This window comes from Artemia sp. Qi Xiang Cuo, chromosome 19, assembly GCF_049724085.1.
Source record: "Artemia sp. Qi Xiang Cuo chromosome 19, ASM4972408v1, whole genome shotgun sequence".
NCBI classification, from domain to species: Eukaryota; Metazoa; Arthropoda; class Branchiopoda; order Anostraca; family Artemiidae; genus Artemia; species Artemia sp. Qi Xiang Cuo.
In genome coordinates, this window is record NC_142812.1 from 33,851,770 (window position 1) to 33,877,186 (window position 25,417).

A 25,417-nucleotide genomic window follows, 5' to 3' on the forward strand; every position below is an offset into this window, starting at 1 on the left:
TATGTTCAAAATTTCAGGGCTACTTCTGCTCTTAAAATTTAACCAAATCAAAGTAGAGTAAGTGTATCCAAGCTATCAAAGAAAGTAAACAGATTTTTTTGTGAATGGTATTAAGTTTTCTATTTCAGGTCATTTAGAGGAGGTATGAAACTAAATTAAACGCTACTATTTGTATCCAGATTTTTAAAAGGGTATATGTTGTTAAAAATTGCTGAAAATTTTTCTCTGGTATACAAATAGCAGGCCAAACTATAAAGTCTTAAAAAAAATTAGACTATTATTTTCTTTTTCCCTGAAAAGACTATGTCAATATAAAACAAACAGAAATTAATTAAAAAAACTTTTACCACAAAATAAGTTTTCCAAGGAAAAGTAAAGAACTCCATTAAACCAAAAACCGGCAAATATAAAATCAAATAATCTACTAAGCGTGAAACTACCACAAATAAGCATCGATAAATAAATGAAACCCAAAACGAACAGAAATTACAATAAATAAGCGAGTCAAACCCAAAACGAGCAGAAATTAATATGAGTAAGGCTCAAAACCCTTATGTCTTCCCATGGCCAGAACATAATTTACACTTTACTAAAAAAAAAATACAAATGAATGTTTTTTGTCAGTTTAATATACATATACTGATATTTACTAATCAAAATATTAATATTATTTGATTTATTAAAGTTATAAAAGTAAAAACATTTATATTTTACAGTAAAGTTCAAGTTTTGTTCTGGCATTGGGAAGGCATAGGGGTTTTAAGCCCTACTCATGTTAATTTCTGCTTGTTTTGAGTTTGAAAAAGTTTTCTAAAGTTTGCCAAGTTTATAAATGGTCGAAAAACAACGACTTTTGTTGGCCTGTAGTAAAATGTTTCTGTTGTAATATATGTTACTCCGAACAATTTCTTCAAGTATTGTCAGGAGTAATGTACTCTATTAGAAGAGAAAGAAAAACAAAGGAATGGAGAAAGAAAGTGAATGAAAATGTCTTATTTAAAATTTTCATAGATAGTACTTTACGCCACCGACGATCCGCGTGTTTAAAGTTTAAAAATTTTATTAAAGGAATAAATTTGGGTTATGGTACATTTTTTATGCAATTTGTGGTACATTTTTGTTTTAAGGTTTTGGTATCATTGGTCGGAGCTCCAATTTAGGGAAACCGGCGTTAACTGGTTCTCAGTTATGAAGCTCTTCAAAAATTATAACAACATTATATTTTATTACATTAAAATTATTATGAATCCTTAAGAGTATTTATAAAAAAGTTGCATTAAATTACTTACATGGATCCATATAATTTTAAATAAATTTTTAGCTGCAAAATTTGAACAAAAAACAGATTTTGTTTTACAAATATTTATGAAATGTTTTTCAAATTATATTTAACAAAAAATAAACTTGTAAATATATTTTAAACGCATGAATTGCATATATCGAAAAAATAAACGCCGAAACGAGAAATTGCATTATGGATCAAGAATCGTCGGTGCTAATTTAAACAAAATTCGTCAATTTTTTTCTGTACAGCTGAAAGGAATAGATATAAGAAGAAAAGAGGGGTTGATGAAAATGTTGAATAACCACTAGGGGAGAGATTATTTAAAAACACAGGGGAATTTGGTTTTTAGCGAGATTTAAAGGGAAAATATTTTTAATTCCTTATTTGTATATAGCTCTATGTCTAATTTCCTTCCAATTTGGGGGGGACGGAGGAGATGGCTTCCTACTATTCTCCATGGGGAACATCCCTACACAAGATATTTAATCAAAAAATTCGATAAATAATAATCTTATATAACTAATAACTAATAATCAAAAGTTAAAGAATAACTAATAATCAAATGTTAAGTTTACTCCACATTTCAGTTCCTCGAAATTTTTCAGTCCAATCTACACCCAATACAAACCAATGGTATCCTACCCTAGGTAAATTCGGTGTAGGAATTTGAAAATAGTAACGGTTATAGACTGCTGCAATTTCGTATAAATAACAATCTGGTTGGTACTTCCAAATTAACCAGAACACACTCGAGAAGTTTGCTCTGTAAAATCTGAGATAACCCACTTATCTTTCTGTGTACGGAGACAATTAACTTAGGCTTAGTGAAAGAAACCACGATGTAGACAAATTTTAATCAAATATTTAGTGTATAGAGTTGGTACATTGGCTAGGTTATTTTAGGTAGGTATTTGATATAATGCGTTCTGTGTGGCCTGCTTTCCATAATTTTCTGCAGTAGGTTCCATAATTTTGTTACTAAAGTATTGTATTTTCATCATATTTTAGTATATTTCATTATGATTAACCTAACTTCACTTGAGTGTGTTCTGGATAATTCGGAGATACAATCTGTGTTTGGTTATATCCAATACTGTGTTTGGTAATAAAATTGCCCATAAGTTAACAAGGTATTCACATGATAAGACGACCAATCTTATTGATTATGTTATTATAAACCAAAGACTGGCAGGATCGAATCAAGATATTAGGTATATAGGAATGTTTTTATAAATGACATTAATCGAAAAAACTGCTTTTTATTAGAATTCTCGAATCAAAATAGTATGATAATTGTCAATTTCTTGAAATAATCATACCAATATTTTTTATAAGATTTTCTTCTATTAACCCCCCTCCCCCTCCCTCTTATGTTTTGTTAATAATTCATTTGTAAATTATTCTAATTTTCTAGCTTGTTTTTCTATCCATTTTTTAATCATCTTATTACATTTTTTTGCTGTCTGTTATTGCGTTCCAATAGTAGTACTTTTCTGACGTTCTTTTTTCCCCTAGCCCATCAATCTCAGATTACTATTTTCAAATTATTTAATTTTCTTTGGGGGGGGGTCCCCTAGAAGGTCTTTACGCTTCTACCCTGATAGATGAAATATCTTTTCGTTGTATTTTATTTTAAAAACGCTTGTTTTTGTATTTTAGAGTTTTCTGCCAATTATAAAATTCTTATATAGTGAGAGTCATTAAAACAAAGAAAATGTTTTTGTTTTTTTCTTTTGTTTAATAAATTGCATTTAATTTGTTTGCATTATTTCTGTTTATTGGTCTTTTTGTTTCACTTTTGGTTCGCTATGTACAACCATGTAATTTAAATTTTGTAATTACAGCCATGTAATTTAAACTAAATTCATAAACATACCCTTTTCTTATGTATTCCAGGATGCACCACCAAGCAACTTCATTACGCTCTATACCTTCTAGAAGATCCACTATTTTGTATGCATCCTCATAGCTATCCTTATGCCCACTCGCTAGTAGCCATCTTATTAACCGCTAAAAAGAATAAAGAAAATATTCAAAAGTTCAAAAAGAAGAAATATATGCAATAGATTTACCAACCAAGACAGTAAACAGCGAAGTGAGCTCGATGTATTATTGATTTTTTTTTTCACCGACGGGGTGAAAAAAGATACTTATCACGAGGAGGATGTTCAAATGACAAAAAGGCAAATTGTGCATACCACTATCGCTGTTACTCCTGCTACTACTGTTATTTCTACTACTAATACAACACTACTACTAATTCAACACTACTACTACCACAGCTCCTACTACTATTAGGCTACTATGATACTAGTACTATTAAGGCTAAGGGTATGAAGGTGAAACATTGAGAGAATATTGAGGGGGCATTTTAACTAAATCAATACACAATATGTGCATGCAGCTTGTCAAAAAGGGTGTACTCTCACGGAATGGATTAGGGTATTAAGCTGGAAGTTTCAGAGAATACTTAAAGGGGAAAATCTACTGACCAGAAGGCAATATGTGCACACAACTACGAATACTACTACCATTGCTACTACTACTACTCCAGCTACTTCTATTGCAGCTACTATTAAGGCTAAGAGCATTAAGATGAAAATTTCAGGAAGTGTTGAGGAGGAAGTTGAACTAAACTAAAAAACTCTACGAACATACAGGTTACTAAAAGGGCGCATCGGAAATATCATAGCAATGGCTTATTGCATTAACTTGAAACTTCCAGGACTTAATGAAGGGGATGTTCAACTGACTAAAAAGCAATACGTGCATACTACTGCTGCTGCTAGCACTAGTACTAGTTCTAGTATGAGAACTACTAGTTCTCCCACTATTACTACTGTGACTGCTATTACAACTCTGACTAAGGGTAAAACGGTCGCAGAGATAAATATTTTTATCTGCCAAAAGGAGTACGCCCTTTTTGGCAGAATTAGCTTCGTGAAAGTTAGATCCTCCGACAATGGTGTCATCCACGTACCTGCTCATCCATACCCCTATGTTTCGTAATGCAGAAACAACCACATTTCCGATAGTTCTAGATCACATTTTAACACCAAACTATTAAATTTTTCGCTTACCCCTGAAAGTCTCCTATATTCTCAAGTGCATAAGCATCCAACTACTGCAGGGGGAGGGGAGTCAGAAAACACCCCTTCATTTTTTGGGATATTGCCCCGAGGAAGACTTTTATTCCATCTCAAGGGGGAATTCGTCTCCCCCATCCTCGGCACTACTGCAGGTAGGTATGTTTAAATTTAGAACATAAAATATAAATGAAAAAAGCGTTATTCTAAAAATTATTCACAAGTTCCAAATTACAATATTAAAAATACAACAATAAGAACATTCTAGGTACTTACTGTTTTTTCACTTTTGCTGGTTGCTTTCCTTAAACTGAGATTGTATTTCTTAAGCAGTGTTTCCAACTTGGCAAAAGTCTCCTTGTCTTTTATTACAGAACTTTTCGGATGATCGTAATCCAAACCTTTCGCAGCTAAATGCTGGATGACAGGGCTCCATGGGACATCCGCAGCATCCAATGCGAGGATGAGAAGATCTAATCGTTTCTAAAATTGAGAAATCTATGAACTCCACTTTAAACTGTTTTTATTTCAAATTAAACCAATATAATTCCGTACTTTTAGTTTAGTTTCTGTCTTTGACAGTTGTTCTTTATTTGACAGGCTTTTTAAGTATCTTTTTTCTTGCATTTCACAGATTCGTTTTCTCATTGATTTTAATTGACTGACCTTAATTCGTTTTAATTTCTGCTTGTTTTTTATTTCATTTACTCATTGACAATAATTTCTGTTTGTCTAAGTTGGAATTTAATATGTGCTTTATTTCTGACATGGCAAGGGCTGTCTAATATGTAAATAGCACATTGCTCACAGACAGGCTATATAGTGTAAGAAAAAGCGCAAGTTTGATCTCGGCTGTTTGATTGACATGAAGCCTTCAGAGATTGTTCCCAGCACCAAGAGGATCATAAACTTAAGCGTGTAGGGAGGAGGGTACTAGGGGGTCTGAAAATAGAAAGAAAAAATGTCTCCGATTGATTTGAACCCTAAATTCCGTAAGTCCAAGAGGCCAAAGAAACTCCTAATAAAAAAAAACTAAACTAAAAAAAAAAATTAAAAAGAATACTGATACACTTAAAAATAAACCGTAAAAAGTGCTGAAAACATTTTTTTTTTTAATGGCTTCAAACCTACATCCGTAAGTCCCAATGCCAAGGGGAGCCTAATGCGAAACGCATTTCTATGCCAGGAGAACAGGTTTCCTAAAACAGACCAAAAAACTTCATTTTCCAGTCAGCTTGAAACATATATCTGTAGGTCCTTGGACCAAGAAGATCACAATGCACAAGAAATCAAAAACAGATACTGGTTTCCCCCCAAACAGGGCAAAATTCTTATTTCTAATTGACCAGGGCTCAGATAATTTTGGACCTGCCAAGACCAAAAGAAGCAAAATGCCTTCCCAAGGCCAGAACAAAATTTGCACTTTACTGAAAAAATATAAATGTTTTTACTTTTATAACTTTAATAAATCAAATAATATTAACATTTTGATTACTAAATAGACAATGCACATTCATTTGTGTCTTTTCAGTAAAGTGCAAATTTTGTTCTGGCCTTGGGAAGGCATAGCGCTTTTGAGCCCAACTTATGGTAATTTCTGCCTGTTTTGAGTTTAACCAGGTTAATTATTGTAATTTCTGTTCGCTATGGGTTTCTTTTATTTATCGATGTTAATCTGTTGCAATTCCACGCTTGGTAGATTATTTGATTTTATTTTTATTCATTTTTTGTTTAATGGAGTTCTTTACTTTTCTTTGAAAATCTTATTTTGTGGAAAAACTATTTTTTTTAATTAATTTCTGTTCGTTTCATATTGACATAGTCTTTTCAGGGAAAAAGAAAATAATACTTCAATCTTTTCGTTTTTTAACACTTTATAGTTTGGCCTATTATTTGTATGCTGGAGAGAAATTTTCAGCAATTTTTAACAACATACACCCTTTTAAAAATCTGGAAGCAAAATAGTACTGTTTAATTTAGTTTCATATCTCCTCTAGTCGACCTGAAATGGAAAACTTGATAACATTCGCAAAAAAAATCTGCCTACTTTCTTAGAAACCTTGGATACACGTACGCTATTTTTATTTGGTTAAATTTTAAGAGCAGAAATGGGAGGGTTGGCGTGGAAGGGTGGGCGTGGGAGTGAAAGGGGGATTAGTTGCCCTCAAATGACTTTCGACTATTAAAAAGGGCATCAGCCCTTTCTATTTTCAATCGAATGAGCCCTTTTCGAAGTTCCCACGACAACTTCTTCGATAGGAAGTGCCCTGAACTAAACAACAAGAAAAATAATACGTTATACCCACTTCGATCTTTACTATAAAATTAACAAACCTTCCAATCACTTTCAACTATTAAAAAGGGCACTAGGCCTTTCGATTTCCAATCAAATGAGCCGTTTTGGAAACGACAACAATTTCTATAAACACCTTATATGCCCCCAGGGCATAAATTACAAACCTTACCCTAAAGTCTGTTAGGGTGTTTGTCATCCTCTAAGACCGAATTTCCAGAACTTTCAACTACGTTAAACAAAATGGCTGTCTCAAAATTTGATTGGACGTGTTTGGGGAAATGGTGGGCTTGAGAGGGGCGGTAGTCACTCTCCAATCACTTTCAACTATTAAAATGGCCCTAGCCGTTTTAATTTTCAATCAAATGAGCCCTTTTGAAGTTTCTATGACAAAACTTTCAATAAAAATCTTATATGCCCCAGGGCATAACTTAAAACCCTTGCCCTGAGTGCTGCGGGGGGGGGGGTGTCATTCTCAAAGACCTAATTTCCAGAACTTTATAATACGTTGAACAAAAAGGCTATTTGAAAATTTTTATTGGATGTGTTTGGAGGAATGGTGGGCGTGAGAGGGAGGTTAGTTACCCTCCAATACCTTTCGACTATTACAAAGGGCACTAGCCCTCTCAATTTCGAACTGAATGAGCCCCTTCTGAAGTTTTACGACAAATCTATCTATAAAATAGACCCCCAGGTCAGAACTTACAACCTTTGCCCTTGGGGCTCTGGGGGGTTTGTCATCCTTAAATACATAATTTCCAGAACTTTCAACTACGTTGAACAAAATGGCTATCTCTAAACTTTGATTGAATGTGTTTGGGGAAATGGTGGGCGTAATAGGGGGGTTAATTACTCTCCACTCTCTTTCGACTATCAAAAAGGACAATTTCAATTTACAATCAAATTAGCCCTTTTTGGAAGCTATTCAACAGTTATTTATGTATAACTCATATGTCCCTATGCCATAAATTACAACCCTTGATTTAAGTGTGATGCGTTTATAATACTAAAAGGCCTAATTTCCAGAACTTTCAACTAAGTTGAAATAAAATAGATATCTCAAAATGTTGATTGGATGTGTTTGGTAAAATGGTGGGCGTGAGAGGGCCGTTAGTCACTCTCCAATCCCTTTCAACTATTAAAAAAGGCACTAGCCCTTTCAATTTCCAATTGAATGAGCCCTTGTGAAGTTTCTACGCCTTCAATAAATACCTTATACGCCCCCAGGGCATAACTTACAACCCTTGCCCTGAGGGTTGTGGGGGGGGGAGGGGTTGTCATCCTAAAGACCTAATTTCCAAAATTTTCAACTACGTTGAAAAAAATAGCTATATAAAATATTGATTGGATGTGTTTGGAGAAAAGAAGGGCGTGAGAGGGGGGTTAGTTGCCTTCAAATCACCTTCGACCATTCAAAAGGGCACTAGCCCTTTGAATTTCCAATCGAATGAGCCCTTTTTGAAGTTTCTACGACAAAGATTTCAATATAAACCTTATATGCCCCCAGAGCATAACTTATAACCCTTGTCCTGAAGACTGTGGGAAGAGTGTCCAGCTCAAAGGTATAATTTCCTGAACTTTGAACTGCGTGGAACAAAATGGCTATCTCAAAATCTTTATTGGATGTACTTGGGGAAATGGTGGGCGTGGAAGGGGTGTTAGTTGCTTTCCAATCACTTTCGACTATTAAAAGGGCACTAGCCATTTCAATTTCCAATCGAATGAGCCCTTTTTGAAGTTTCTACGACAACGCGTTATATAACCATCGTATATACCCCTGGGCATAATTTACAACCATTGCCCTGAGGGCTGTGGGGGGGGGGAGTTGTCATCCTCAAAGATCTAATTTCCAGAAATTAAAACTACGTTCAATAAAATGGCAATCTCAAAGTTTTGATTTGATGTGTTTAGGGAAAAGGTGGGCGTGAGAGGCGGGTTAGTTGCCCTCTAATCACTTTCGACTATTAAAAAGGCCACTAGCTCTTTGAATTTCGAATCGAATGAGACTTTTTTAAAGTTTCTACGACAACGCCTTCTATTAAAAAAAACCTTATATCTCCCCACGGCATAACTTACAATCCTTGCCCTAAGGGGTGTGGGGGACTGTTCTCAAGAACATAATTTCTGTCTGGAAATTAACTACGCTGAACAAAATGGCTATCTGAAAATTTTGATTGGATGTGTTTCGGGAAAAAGTGGGTGTGGAAGGGGTATTAGTCGACTTCCAATCACTTTCGACTATTAAAATGGGCACAAGCCACTCCAATTTCCAATTAAATGGGCCCTTTTCGAAGTGTCTACAACAAATTCCTCGATAGGAAGTTCCCTGCTCTAAAGGAAAAAAATTAATAAATTATACATTGTGCCAACATCGTTCCTATATGCCCCCAGGGCATAACTTAAAACCCTTACCCTAAGGGTTCCGGGGGAGTGTCCTCCTCTTTACTTAGTTCCCGTTTCTTGTCTCGTTCTCGGGTGTCCTCGTTCTTTACTTAGGCAGCTTTACAACAACTTTCTATATAAACCTTATATGCCCCCAGGGCCTAACTTACAACTGTTGCATTGAGGGCTCTGAGGGGGGTTATCATCCTAAAAGACCTAATTTCCAGAACGCCCAACGATGTTGAACAAAAAGGATGTCTCAAAATTTTGATCGGAAGTGTTTGGGAAAATGGGTGGCGTGAGAGGGGCGTTAGTCACTATCCAATCACTTTCAACTATTAAAAAAGGCGCTAGCCCTTTCAATTTCAAATTGAATGAGCCTTTTTGAAGTTTTTACGACAACGCTTTCAATAAAAACTTTATATGCCCCAGGGCATAACTTACAACACTGACGCTGAGGGCTCTGAGGGGGTTATCATCCTAAAAGATTTAATTTCCAGAACTTTCAACTACGTTGAACAAAATGGATATCTCAATATTTAATTCGATGTGTTTGGGAAAATGGTGGGCGTGAGAGGGGCGTTAGTCGCTATCCAATCACTTTCAACTATTTAAAAAGGCACTAGCCTTTTCAATTTCCAATTGAATGAGCCCTTTTGAAGTTTCTACGACAACGCTTTCAATATAAACTTTATATGAACCCCGGGAATAACCTACAACCCTTGCCTTGAGGGCTGTGGGGGGAGGGGTTGTCATCCTTAAAGGCCCAATTTCCAAAACTTTCAACTGCGTTGAGTAAAATGGTTATCTAAAAATGTTGCCCTCAAATCACTTTAGACTATTAAAAAGGGTACTAGCCCTTTTAATCTCAAATCGATGAGCCCTTTTTCAAGTTTCTACGACAAAGATTTCAATAAAAACCTTATATGCCCCCAGGGCATAACTTATAATCCTTGCCCCGAGGGTTGTGGGGGAATGTCCTCCTCAAAAATTTATTTTCTACCTCGAAATCAACTACGCTGAACCAAATGGCTATCTCAAAATTTTGATTGGATGTATTTGGGGAAATGATGGGTGTGGGGGGAGGGGTAGTCGCCCTGCAATCATTTTCGACTATTAAAAAGGGTACTAGCCCTTTGAATTTCCAATCGAATAAGCTTTTTTTGATGTTTCTACGACAAGGCCTTCTTTAAAAACCTTATATACCCCCAGGGCATAGCTTAAAACATTAGCCCTGAGGACTCTGAGGGACGAGTGTCTTCCTCAAAACATATTTTCTATCTGGAAATCAACTACGCTGAACAAAATAGCTATCTCAAAATTTTGATTGTATGTGTTTGAGGAAATGATGGGCGGGGAGGGGGGCTAGTTGCCCTCCAATCACTTTCGTCTATTAAAAAGGGCACTAGCCCTTTGAATTTCCAATTGAATGAGCCTTTTTCGAAGTTTCTATGACGCCTTCTGTAAAAACCTTTATGCCCCCAGGGCATAACTTAAAACCCTTGCCCTGAGGGTTGTGGGGGAGTGTCCTCCTCAAAACATATTTTCTATCTAGAAATCAGCCACGCTGAACAAAATGGCTGTCTCAAAATTTTGATTTGATGTGTTTGAGGGAATTATGGGCGTGGGGTGGGGGGCTAGTTGCCCTCCAATCACTTCGACTATTAAAAAGGGTACTAGCCCTTCGAATTTCCAATTGAATGAGCCTGTTTTGAAGTACGACAACGCCTTCTATAAAAACCTTATATGCCCCCAGGGCATAACTTAAAACCCTTGCCCAGAGGGTTGTGGGGGAGTGTCCTCCTCAAGAACACATTTTCTATCTTGAAATCAGCTACGCTGAACGAAATGGCTATCTCAAAATTTTTATTGGATGTGTTTGGGAGAATGATGGGCGTGAGGGGGGCTAGTTGCCCTCCAATCACTTTCGACTATTGAAAAGAGCACTAGAACTCTCAATTTCCAATCGAATGAGCCCCTTTTAAAGTTTCAACGACGACCCCTTCCATATGAAGTGCCCTGCTCTCAAGGAAAAAATAATAAATAATACATTGTGCCAACATTGTTCTTACATACCCCCAGGGCATAACTTACAACCATAGTCATGAGGGTCGTGGGGGAGTGTCGTCCTCAAAAACATAAGGTCTCTCGTAAAATCAACTCCACTGAACAAAAGGGCTATTAAAAAGTTCTTAGTGGATGGGTTTAGACGACAAATGGGCGTGGGAGGGAGGGGTCTAGCTGCCCTCCAATCACTTTAGACTATTAAAAAGGGCACTAGCCACTCCAATTTCCAATCAAATGAGCCCTTTTCGAAGTTTCTACGACAACTCCTTCGATACGAAGTGCCCGGACAGAGAAAAAAAACACATTGTGCCCACATTGTTCTTTACTTAGGCAGCGCTAGCGCGCTGCCTATGATATAATAAGAACGAAATTCTTGCTTCATTCCGAATAGACAAACTAATTGATTTTTATACTCGCTTACAGTTCCATTACATGATAAGTGTTAATCAAAATCAGAGTGCGAATTCAATAGCATCATTCGAATAAGTATCATTAGCAACCGAATACACCACTAAGGAAGATGGATTAAAGAAGTATCTGCTTTACTATCAGCAGCCTGAATTCCAGCTGCCCGGTCACCTAAATTCAACTGCACCGTCACTTCACCGTCATTATAGCGCACTGTCACTTTAAATTTTATGACCCAAATGGCAGTCACTTCACCGTCATTATAGCGCACTGTCACTTTAAATTTTATGACCCAAATGGCAGTCATATATATATTGAAAAATGAAACCAAATTTGAGGCCCCGATGAGCACCCATGAGAACACGACAAAGAAATTGGTCCTTCCGCCTAAGCAAAACCAAAAAAAAACACAGTATTTCAAAAGACATAGGACACTTGTCTGTCAAATATCATATCTTTATCCACAATATTTAATAATGCTGGAATAAGTTTTTGCAGGCGGTCATGAAGGCCTACTAGGCAAAGTCTGAATCTCCAAAAGTATCCTAAAATCCCTAGACAGGCATGAGTAGGATTGCTAGTGAGACAGGCTTCCCACGTCCCATCCTAGCGTCGAGGTTTCATAAAATATATCTCAAAAGCGTAAGATTCTTGTTACCATGAGGTTTGTCTGCATCTTGGAATAGATGGTATCTTAGCTGAGGTAAATTTAACGTAGACAAAGAAAATAGCAACAATAATATAATTTTGTACAATCTAGTTATAAGTACGCTTATTTTTAAGTACTTTTATTTAGAAATAAGCTTGCGTTACGGTTTCTGATGATGTATCTCATGTTCAAAGTTAATTTTAAGAAATATATGCCGATGGTTTAGAATTAACAAAGGTTCCAGAATTCGCAGTTGTTGCAAATAAAAAGAGCAGAAGTTTTTCAAAGTGAATTTTTAAACCACGAGAAGCGAAGATAATGATCTTGTGTAATGGGAAAAAAACTTGAGGATAAGACTTTGGGTTAAAATGGAGGTTTGAAAAACGTTTACGTCGGTGATGATCCTCCATTGTCTGTTCATGAGGGGCGGGAGAGACTTGAACTCTGAGTTAAGTAATATGGGTATTCCTGCTTAGGTGTCTAATACTGTTCCTCCATTTATTCAGATTGAGAGAGAAGGTGGTGGAAAAGTGAAGCATAAATACAATGAGCCAATACCGGACCTAGTTGATTGTCCATTCTAATATTTTACTTGTTTGTTTTGAAATTAAGAGATATTTTTGTTATTATTAAATGTATATTTGTTATTGTGGTAAGCGACACTCAGGGCCATATCCACGATTTTTTTTAGGATCGGGAGGGGGGGGGGGTTCCAAAAAACTTAAAAAACGCCTCAAAAATTTGTTTATATTCATTTTTGTTACGTTTTTGTAAAAGACAAACATTGTCTGACTCACAATATTCTGACTCACAATTTTCACAATGTAAATTTTCTGAGTTCGGTGTGTTTCATTGAATGAAACCCTCGTATTCATACAATGAGTCCACTTGAAATTGATAATTACGAATGCGTCACGTAAAATAGTGAATCACGACTACATGGTAGCTTGGCTCTATATTGTAAAAAGAATATTACAATGAAAATACGGAATGATTTACGGTTGAATAAAGAGATGGTTTTTGAATCGATGGTAGTTGAACTGTGTTAGTCAGGGAATTATTTTCTATAGTGATTGTTTATCGTCCTCCGTTTGAAAATTTACAGGAATTTGTGGATTTGTCGTGAGTGGCAAATGGATAAGTTGCCAGGTTCAAATCACTCATCCTTTGCTCGTGGAGGCTTTAATCTTCATCTATTTTCAGTGAATGTAAACCCGCGAGGTCGAGAATTTTTAAACACTATGTTGGGCTACAGTTTAAGACCCACAGTTAATATATGTAGTCAAGTGACTTTGTGTTCGGAATCACTTTTGGATAATTTGGTGATGTTATTTTGAATGATTTTTCTGATGATTTTGGTGTTCTTGTTGTCATTAAAGAGTTTGGCATCTTTACAGCTATGAATATATCAGCACAAATTTCTGCATTGAAAATGGATTTTGAAGCTCATAGCATATTTAAAAGAAAATTAAAGAACAATCAATTTGATTTTCAAGAAAGTATTGATCTGCAAGTGAATGAGAAGTTTTCATTGTGGTATTCAGAAATAACTATGCTGCTAAAATAAAGTTGTGTAATATTCAAAGCCGGCTTTTCATGAGACTCTAGCTGATGGAAGGTATGGCAAATGAGAAACTGCTTTATAAATGTTCTTAAGTGTCTCCTGAGGTGAAGGGGAAATCTAAAACATATATCAACTAAATATCATATTACGAAAAGTGAGAATTGATTATTATAGAAACGAATTAAAAAAAGTTACCCATGGCAAACATGGAGAATAATTCAGTCTATTGTGAGCCTTTCAAAAGTTCAATTTTACCCGAATATTTTAATACTGACGCTTCAGTCGTATATAATATGTGTGACCATTTTTCCATTGTTGGTAAACAGATCGGGAACTCCACGACTACATTTCCTGAGAACGGAATGTGCCATTAGCTTTTACCCGAGGAAAGTGATGTATCCACATATCTGAACCGGTGACTGCTAGTGAATTGTGTTCCATAATGTGGAATATAAAAAATAATGCTTCGGGTGCTGACTTCTTTTCAGTACGTGTATGACTTCTTTTCATTACTTAAGAATGTTTTCTCGGAAATATGTAACAAGGTTCTCATTTTATTTGATATATGTCTAAAATTAGGCACTCTTGGTGAAGCTGAAGAATTGTGGTTTTCCAGTACTTGCAACTAGAAGGGCAGGCTATAGAGCTCTTTGGACAAAGAGTGATTACTTGCCCCTCCTACACCAAACGTGAAAACCTAGCAAACGCCCATGCATCCTTTTATCCAAGGCCAAGCAAAAACAGTAAGGGACCAACGAGTGGAACCAATGACATTAGACAAGCTAAGATATAAACCTATTCTATTTAACTGACCTTAAATTAATTCTAGCTCGGTTTCATAAATTTGGATTCTGCAGTGTCTACTATATTTTTGGACAAACTGAATAACTAAAAAAGAGAAAAGGAAAAGAAAACATATTTCAGATTATTTACCTCATTAGATTCCAGAAGTTCGAAAAAAATTTGTATTCGATCTTCCCATGAAGAGGAATCGGCAAGACTTCCTAACGAAACTGTTTCATCAATCAGCTTCTATAAGACAAATCAACCAATCCATAAACCAAAAAAAATTCTAATTGTATGGATTAAATAATCACCACTATTGTAACGTTCAAAATAGAAAGTAGCCGCTGACTTAAAAGGTATGGCCAATACTAAGAGGTTGTGTCATGAAGGTGTCATCAAAGCCACCTTTATTATAACATCTCTGAACTCTTCAGGTATAATCTTAGGGTGAGCTATACAACCTGTTAAGAATTCGTTAAAAATAATTGCAAAAAAAACTACCAGGCGTCCTATAAGGAATTTTCTTAGGGTGACAAGGGAGTTTGGGCCTAAATAAGGTCATATTTATTACTCGGAGAATAGTTATTTTACTTTAGAAAAGACTGTTCTCACTGAAAATGAGAAGGATTTAAAGCTGTATACATACCTTTACTTATAATGAAAAACCCAATTGAGCGCCTGTACATAATGGTCTGGTAGATAGGCTATCCAATGGGAGGTGACAATAAAGGCGAATATCGGAGGTGACAAATGAATGCAGATGTCAAGACATCTACATTGTTTTGCCCGAGACTACTCCCTTAAAATTCACCCAAATTCAGATTCCACTGTGAAAATATTGCGGCTTTTGACCTCTAAAATTAGGAAACAGAATCCCCAAATATAACTCGAAAGTGTTTATTTAGAAAAACTAAAAATAGTTTTAAAGGTTAATTTTATTTTGCTTCTGGAAAAGTTGACAGGTGAACTTCTGAGATTTCAAAAAACAATACAGAAAGCGCGACTATAAACACTTGTAGATTATAACTGGAATTTAAAAAATTTAGAAATAAAAAGACTTTCTAGAACTGTTCAACCGATTCTTTTATTTCTGTGGCCAAGACTCTTAACATAGCTGAGCAGGACAAAGTTCATGGCTGAACATTCGTGTTCACCATGTTTAGACAATCAGCGATGATCATTGGGGCCCAACATTTTCATGAATTCGCGCCACTGTGGCACCGTTTCTCAGTCGTGATATATAGTATTTAATTAAATTTAGAAGTACTATCTATCGACGACATCGATGAAGACATTAGTTACAATGAGGCAACACTAGGAATAAAAATTTAAAGAGACGCATAGAAGTTCCAGCTCTATCGTACCATAGAATTTCGTTTCTCTCCCTATCCCGCGTTATAACTCTGGTTTGAAAAAGAAAAAATTCTGACAGACCTACATTAGTTTTCGTTTTTCTTTTAATAATTTCAGACGTGATATTTCAAAGAAAATTAGAAAAAAACGTAATCGTTGTGTGAATATAAATATTCACTGACCATTATGACACGTGGCTGAAAAAAAAGAATGAAGAATTGAATGAACGAAGATAAAGAAATTTTCCACTTCCTCGTCAGGCTAAAAATTATGTGCGTCAGAGTAACCTGGTTAAAACTAATATCATCAACAAAGTTATTGTAAACTAGTGCACTGAAGCAAATACAAAACACATTATCAAGGAAAAAAACAAGCTTTTTAAAATCAGAATTTTTTTGAAGATGTTTATTGCATTCACTTTGTTTTAAAACGTTTCACGTTGTATTGTATTCACGTTCTTTTAATTTATAAATATGGCATGGATTAGGTCAATCAGCTTCTCAACTAGACTCAAATCAGAAAGCACAATTCATAACATATTGATTTTTGGTAGTAACGTACATTTCATCAAGACATCTACCGTGGTTACTTAAGATCCAACTTATATACTTAGTAACCCTTAACCGTTTCAAAGTACAGTATGGAATTGCTATTCAGGATTAATAATTTAAAATAATCCTTGACGTTTATTATGAGCCCTTACAAAAAAAAAATAAAATAAATAAATATATATATATATATATATATATATATATATATATATATATATATATATATATATATATATATATATATATATATATATATATATATATATATTATATATATATATATATATATATATATATATATATATATATATATGCATATATATAGCTTTCTTGCATAGATTTTTTACCGCACATGCACGACAGCTACAGTAATGAGAATAATAACAGTATGGAACAAATACTCATCCCTATGGAAAAATGTTACAATAGCACAAAACAAGCTTTAAACATAGTACCAGTGAAAAATGAAAAAAAAAAAAATGGTTGCAGGCCTTTAGGTTAAAATATTAGGTTGATTTGTCTGTGTATCTCCACCTTGGAGGTTTTGATCGTCAAGCAACTTCGTTTTTAGCGGAAAAGTTATGTCAAAATTGAAAATTGTCAAAATCAAGAGGTTGTATGGCAACATTTTAAGATCATTTGTATACCGGCCATATTCCAAAATCATTGGCAAATACTTGTACTCTAGTCAAGAGGTTCAAATCAGAAAAAGTAAGATTGACATAAAAAGAAAAAAAAAGAATAGTTTGTTATCTTCCCTTTTGGTAATCAATTGTCACTTCTAATCAGTGTTGTCGAATAAAAGTCACCCATATTACAACCTGAAGTGATTCACCTAAAATGCGTGTTTGGTGTATATAGTTAAAAAAAAACAATAGAGTCTAGATTTTGCAGCTAGATTTTTCACCCTTAATACGGAGTCAAAGACAGTTTTAGGGGGTGGACAGAAAGGGCACTCACCCCGGGCGCAGAAACTTTGGGGGCGCAAAATTTCAAATAATTACTCTAACGGTTATACTCATTTTGAAATTTTTGAAATGTCATTTTTATTAAAATAAAGTAGAGGGCACAGTTAATAAAAAAAAGAATAAATACATTATTAATTAATTAATAAAAAAAAAAAAGATAATAACAATTAAAACAATCAAATTGAAATAATTAACAATAATTAGGTAACTTTAACAATAAATTAAAAATTCATTAACAAATAAATTATCAATTAATTGATAAACTGGAAATAATTTTGTTCATAAATGATTTTTTTTAATTGGCCTGAAAATTTTGTAGGAGACAGGTGGGGGGCTAATCAAGATTTTGTCCTGGGCGCAAAAGAGGCTAGAACCACTACTGCACAGAGTCATGCTGCATTTTCACAATGGGTTAACAAAAATGAACAATGATAATATGACTTCTCTTCTCTATAGCTATGGTTTGGAGTTCTTTAATTACTTTTTTCTTTAACTGGAAAAATATCTTTTCATCATCATCACAGAATAAATAACACTGAAGTAATAATAAATAAGTGCCTTTTTCGACCATTCCATAGAAAAAACCCATTCACTTAATTGAAGTTTTGATTGTGAAATCATTAGGATTATTGGGATATATGAGATTTTTGAACCACCCTAATAGTAGGTACCATACTATTCAGTACTAAATGTGGCCAACATTTCGGTAGGTACTACCACTGCAAAAACTTTGTCGGAGTTTGTAGAAATCTATATTTATGCAACCGACAATACTGGCATTAAAATCAAATTCAAAACGGACTCGTTGCATTTACAGTTTCCTTTCTTCAACTTTTATTTTATGATGCTTATCTGCACAAAGACAAAAGCTTTGCTCATAATGTGTAATCGTAACTATACATAAAAGAGGAGGGGTATAGGTCCTATACCCCTCCCCTATATATCCTATACTATAGGATGAGACCATCAATCGCAAATAAGGCAAATGCCCGACCTAAATTATCAGACATCCGATTCTTAAAACATTCTCAAGACTCGTTTAAAGAGCGAAACTGTCGGCGGAAGAAATCAGATAGTAGCAGCGATTTTATGACATTTACAGGAGAAAAAGATTATGCATTACTGATTTTTTTTTACTTTAATTGACAAAAACTGGTTGCGAAAGGATAGCCCCTTACCCCCAATTTTAGACAGTTTCCACAAGGGAGGAAACAAAATTATCAGTCAATCGATAGTGCAAAGTTTGAAATTCAAAAATTTTAATTTTAAAGTATATTACCGTCAACTCTCAGTTAGGAGATCCACGTTTTAATTATATTCTAACCAGGTACTGAACTTTCCTATTTTCGGTTAAGGATGGTTGATTACTACAGAAAACAAAGTCAAACAACTTACCTCGGCGACTTTAAAAATAAGCTCTCCTAAACAAGGGATTCGACAAGAAAGAAAATTTTTGACCAAATCGATTATCTCTGTAGGTTGTAATGTGTTGCACAAAAGCCACAAAACTTCTAGCTTGTCATCCTAAAAAGATAAGATAGAATGTGAAAGATATGGGGAAGGCAAAAGAAATTGGAAGAGTAAAATAGAGGATCAAAGCAAAGCGTTAGCTTTTCTATGCAAAATCAAATATGGATGGCCAAAATGGGCTGCGAGACATTCTTTCCAAATAATATTCATTATTGCAGTATTTCCCATTTTGCTCTTTTTTCTGGCCCTTAGGTTGTTGTTTTTATATAGTTTATATATTCTATATATGTTTATATATTTTGTCTTGTTCTCCTCTTCTTCTTTATTTCTTTACAATTCAGTTATCAATCTACTTGAAGATACATCTTATATAACATACATCTATACAAGACCTATTCAGTGCATTTTTCCAATTTTTATGAATTTGTAATGATTTAACTGATCCATCTCGTTATTAAACTGATTACGTTAAATGGATTGGTGCAGCCCTACTTCAGGTTCTCACTAGCTATTCTTCCCAAAATATATTAGGTGATATGCTTTGCTTCAACTACAAATCTTCCACTCTTTTCCCCGCTTGCTGAGATACTAAAAGACCGCAGTTTTTGCACGAGATCTGAAAAGACCTGTGGTTGAAATATAATGGGTTTTCAAAGATGTTAATAATGATTGCAGCAGTAGATACAGCCAAGCAAAGAGCTAAACACAGCTCATAATAAGCGAAATGATTGCTTCCTTTCTTTTCTCCCCACAGGATCTAATTATAGAAGAAACGCTAGTGCGGGAAACGAATATGAAAGCTCTTGTTAATTGTCACACACTTTATGTGAATCGACACCAATTAGGCAATGTTTGAGTGCTGTAGGGAATGGATTCTGTGCCAAATCTGGGTGCCATTTCCAGAATAAACCAAAGTGAAAAATAGATAAGTAATCCCCACAGTCAAAAATCCTTAGATGGGGTTTAAAGTCCCTCATCTTAAAAAGAAGAGAAAGAAAATCTCATTTTGGTTAGATAGTATATTTTATTGACCTACCACTAAACAGTATGAAAGCTAATGTAACTTCTCAGCAATGTTTTTAAACTGCTACTGACAGCGCTCCCTTTCATTGACGTCTGGGATCGAAAAGTACCATTTTTAGGTCATTTTTAAAATAGAGTGTATTAGAAAACCAGTTAATCCCTCTTAACAAATGTGTTATTGAGAAGAATTACTGAAATAGATATTGAATCGGCTAAATCAAGGAGGCACACTTGTGCCTCTATAAAGAGGCGACCCACCACAAGGTTAAGCGATTTCCGGTCCTAGCAGTCGCAGAAAGACAGCGGTAATTGCATTTTGTAGCCCAAGCTCAAACTAAGAAACGTGCAAAATTTCACCCCCCCCCCTCCGACTGTATCTTCATGGGTAAAAGTGGGCCGGAAGTTTCGACCCTCCGACCACAGCCCCCCTTTAACGTTGTCCGATTGGGCTAAAATTTAGATATTAAGCTTTCCTAGGGCCCGGGAGCTTATCCTCGAAATTTCAGCTCAATCCGATCACTCCTTCCCTGTTTTCTAAAAACCAAATATAGCCACTTAAAGTTCATTTCTCTATTTTTTTTTGTTATCCAAGCCTACAGGCCACAGTTGGCAACTGATCCGGGTGAATGAGGACTCATTCGAAGCGGAATTTGACCTGTTAGGGCCTTTTGATATTTTCAGACCGAAAAAATTATCCCCCGAATTTACATTTACGAAAAACCTCGTTTTCCTATAAGAGCCTATGTTAAATTTTCCAACCACAGCCCCCCTTTAACGTTGTTTGATCGGGATGAAATTTAGAGGATAAGTTTTCATGTGGCCTGGGAGCTTATCCTCGAAATTTCAGCTCAATAGAATCACTCCTTCCCTGTTTTCCAAAAACCAAATATCAAGTTTTGTGGGGATTTGCTTGCATCAAAAATAGATTCCACTTACTAAAAAACAATCACTATTGTGTCTCTTTAGTACAGCGGTCGATACTCCTGAATGTCAGGCGGAAGACCCGGGTTCGATTCACCGTCAGAGGAAATTTTTTATATACTGAATTTAAAGTTTAAAAAAGAAACTCAGTTTCTTTTTTAAATTATTTGAAAAAAATTACGTTTTCTAAAGAGTTAAAGAGGCTGAGTTACAAGGTTGACCCTGAAAACGTACAGGGATTAGGATGCACAGTTGGGGGGCTGTTAAAGAGGCTGAGTCACAAGTTCGAACCTTAAAACGTACAGGGATTAGGAGGCACCCTGTACGACGTGATTTGAGTATTCAGGAATTAAAAACCTTAACACAAGAATGTTCAAGAGCGGGGGGTTTGGGGGCGGCAGCCCCCCAACTTTAACTCCTGACACGATCAGCTAACAGTTAGTCAAGCAATAATAAGTAACAAACTGTACAAAAACGTGCAGAAATTATTTGAAAAAAACTACGTTTTCTAAAGAGTTAAAGAGGCTGAGTTACAAGGTCGAACCTTAAAACGTACAGGGATTAGGAGGCACAGTTGGGGGGCTGCCGCCCCCCAAACCTCCCGCTTTCGCAGCCTTTAAATAAAAAAAAAAATTAAACTGAAAGTAAGGAGCGACATTAAATCTTAAAACGAACAGAAATTATTCCGTATATGAAAGGGGCTGTGCCCTCCTCAACGCCTTGCTCTTTACGCTAAAGTTTTTATTGTTTAAGAAAAAGAGTTGTGAGAAAGTCAAACTTTAGCGTAAGGAGCGAGGCGTTGAGGAGGGCACAGCCCCTTTCATATACGGAATAATTTCTGTTCGTTTTAAGATTTAATGTCGGTCCTTACTTTCAGCTTAAAAAACTGTTTTTTTTTATTTAAAGGCTGTGAAAGCGGGGGGTTTGGGGGGCGGCAGCCCCCCCAACTGTGCCTTCTAATCCCTGTACGTTTTAAGGGTCGACCTTGTAACTCAGCCTCTTTAACTCTTTAGAAAACGTAATTTTTTTAAAATAATATATAGATAAAACGATAGATGAAAAATAAGGAACTAAGACTATATTGAACAAAGGCATATGATAACAAAGGCATAAGAGGCTGAGTCACAAGTTCGAACCTTAAAACGTACAGGGATTAGGAGGCACCCTGAACGACGTGATTTGAGTATTGAGGAATTAAAAACCTTAACACAAGAATGTTCAAGAGCGGGGGGTTTGGGGGACGGCAGCCCCCCAACTTTAACTCCTGACACGATCATCGAACAGTTAGTCAAGCAATAATAAGTAATAAACTGTACAAAAACGTGCAGAAATTATTTGAAAAAAACTACGTTTTCTAAAGAGTTAAAGAGGCTGAGTTACAAGGTCGAACCTTAAAACGTACAGGGATTAGGAGGCACAGTTGGGGGGCTGCCGCCCCCCAAACCCTCCGCTTTCGCAGCCTTTAAATAAAAAAAAAAAAATTAAACTGAAAGTAAGGAGCGACATTAAATCTTAAAACGAACAGAAATTATTCCGTATATGAAAGGGGCTGTGCCCTCCTCAACGCCTCGCTCTTTACGCTAAAGTTTTTATTGTTTAAGAAAAAGAGTTGTGAGAAAGTCAAACTTTAGCGTAAGGAGCGAGGCGTTGAGGAGGGCACAGCCCCTTTCATATACGGAATAATTTCTGTTCGTTTTAAGATTTAATGTCGGTCCTTACTTTCAGCCTAAAAAACTGTTTGTTTTTATTTAAAGGCTGCGAAAGCGGTGGGTTTGGGGGCGGCAGCCCCCCAACTGTGCCTCCTAATCCCTGTACGTTTTAAGGTTCGACCTTGTAACTCAGCCTCTTTAACTCTTTAGAAAACGTAGTTTTTTTCAAATAATATATAGATAAAACGATAGATGAAAAATAAGGAACTAAGACTATATTGAACAAAGGCATATGATATCTAAGACTTGATATTTTCTTAAAGTCGCAAAGGAATGAACCAGAATTACATGAAAGCTAATTTTAACTTTCATGTTCTTTCTGTAAATTGGCACTAAAACAAACAAGTTTAAATGTCAGACGGAATTGAAAATTATCTACCGTGAACACTATTTCAGGAATGAAGGGGTTGCAAAACTCGTCAATCCTCTCAAGAAAGGCCTTAAATATGGGCATCAAGGCCGTACTAAGAGTGGGGGTTAGGGGGGTTTGAGCCCCCCCACAAAATGTTTGTTTGACTCGTAAAAACGTAGTACAAAATGAATATAAACACATTTTGTATGCTTTTTTTTTTTTTTTTTTTGTATACCCCCCCCCCCCCCGAAAAAAAATCTTTGAGTAAAAAGCCCTCCGAAAAAATCCTGGGTACGGCCTTGATGGAAATCGTCAAAATAATATAAACTGGATGCATAAATAAACCGAATGAAGCCGCACCACACAGAATTTAATATCTAACAGAACTAACATGACCAAATCTTGACTAATAAGCTTATTTAAGAAACATCAGCCATGATATCCTTGCTGACATGGTAAAGCGTTAGCTTAGCATGCGACTTTCCTTATATATTTCATATGAGTAACATGCAATGTCCTCTTAGCAAGGGAACATCGTGAAATAAAAGTACTGAATTTATTTAGAGTTAACAAAAAAAAGTCTTGTTTTGAGCTTTCCAATTAAGGTACAGAACTTTTTCCACAGTAAATAAATTAGAATTCTAACTTATATCTAAAAATTAGTTCAATCGAATGTCTATCGAAAACAAACAAACAAATAACAAAATACCCTTTCCTTCTACATACCCATACGATCAAAATATGGTAAAAAAGTTCGTGGTAACGAACTGCAAGTAAGGAGACACCCGGCTCAATAGTAACGAAAACTCTAAAAAGCAAAATTTTGATACTAATAGATATATAAAAAAAAATCAGCTTATGTTGCTGATTTTAAATATATATGTTTTATCAAGTTTAGTCTTATCCAACAAAGGCTACGAGCCTGAGAAATTATATTTTTGTTTATAAAAACGACCAGAAATTAAATGAAAAAATAAGTTTTTTTTCGACAGAAAGTAAGAAGAAACATTAAAACTTAAAACGAACAGAAATTATTAGGTATATGTGAGGGGTTGCTCCTCCTTAACACATCGCTCTTTACGCTAAAGTTTGAATTTTGTCCCGATTCTATAAGAACGACTCCTGAAACACAAGGTTCGCTTAATTAGAACAATAAGAAGCTTTTTTAAAAGTACCTAAAAAAAACCTTAGCGTAAAGAGCGAGGTGTTGAGGAGGAGCAACCCTCTCATATAAGTAATAATTTCTGTTTGTCTTAAGTTTTGATGTTGCTGCTTACTTTCAGTTGAAAAAAACTTGTTTTTTATTTAATTACATATAAATATGATTCAGTTTAATTATTTATATTCTGCTGTTTCTCAGAAAGTTTCCGCTGATAGTACCGAGTATGCCCCCTAGAATTCTTACGAAGTGATCCTACGGGCTTCTTATCTATAATGTTGGCCGACCAGCAAATACATTTATAGTTGAATTTGTAAGTGCACCTATATACTCTTAAAAGTTTGAACGAGAACAGAAGTAAAACTTATGTTTAAAGCCATGCTTTGATAATCATTCAAGTTGATTTTTTTTTCCATTATTACATAAATAACACAAAACAAGTTTTGTCAGGTTGATTGTGTATTCCCAAAAAGAAACTAAAAACAAAACAAAAAATGACAAAAAAAGTTTTTCTTAAGAAAGCAAAGAAAAAGATTTTCCCGTTTTAAGTAAAACTTAAACAGGAAAAAATCATTTGTAAGATTATTCAATTCTAGCACATTTTTCACAGAAAATAAAGCATTGTATGATATTTTCTTACGGTTTTAATTTTTGTTAATTGCTATGACTTCTCAAAATAAGCCCAGTTCAATGAATCTGTTTTTAGTTTTTGTTGTATGTTTTCAGCAAAATAGGACCATTGCATAATCCTGCAAATGGAAGGAAATCTAATCAGCTAGTATGCTTGTGCTAATTTTATAAACATTTGCTACATGGACAGATAAGCAATTTTTTTAGTTTTAATTTTTTCTTGAGTTTCAATTTCGTTCTTTCCTTCTATCAAAAAACTTTGCTTTTTTCATGAATAAGAAAAAGGAAAATTATCACTTACATAACTACCACAATTTATAGAAAATAAACCATTCTCTAGCTCAAAGCAAAAACTATTACACCAATAACATTACAAACTCTGTCAAAATTTTGGCAGATCTTGCAATCCTGCCTGACAACTACTTCTGAGGAGACCGTATAATAACAATAGAGAAATTCCAATGAATTCCCCATTCAACAATCTTTCCAAATATAACGGTCATTACCACGATAATTGCACCTCACCTTTCTAACGGGACCGATTGGAGCTCATTAAATTATCTGAAGTAATTTAAATTGTCCAAGCTTTTAATTTCAAGTAAGACTCTCATTGATATATGGAATATTAGTATCTAATATAAGAAAAGTATAAATTAACGGCAACATTGCGAAAAGCAATCGCATTTAATGTTTCGCCACTTTATGCTGCACTACAGAGCTGCAAGATGACATTCTCAACATCAACGTAGTCTTCTGATTAG

General features: G+C 35.1%; 1 protein-coding gene across 1 annotated transcript in view; it reads right to left on the reverse strand.

Moving 5' to 3' along the window:
- LOC148940762 (kinetochore-associated protein 1-like) overlaps window positions 1-25,417 on the reverse strand; it is a 340,431-nt gene that overhangs the window by 208,973 nt on the left and 106,041 nt on the right. The window contains exons 12-15 of the mRNA XM_089105067.1: window positions 18,788-18,916; window positions 14,668-14,766; window positions 4,648-4,854; window positions 3,162-3,295 (exon numbers count right to left, since the gene is read on the reverse strand). Coding sequence (XP_088961193.1) covers window positions 3,162-3,295; window positions 4,648-4,854; window positions 14,668-14,766; window positions 18,788-18,916 — 569 coding nt within the window. The remainder of the gene's footprint in view (window positions 1-3,161; window positions 3,296-4,647; window positions 4,855-14,667; window positions 14,767-18,787; window positions 18,917-25,417) is intronic.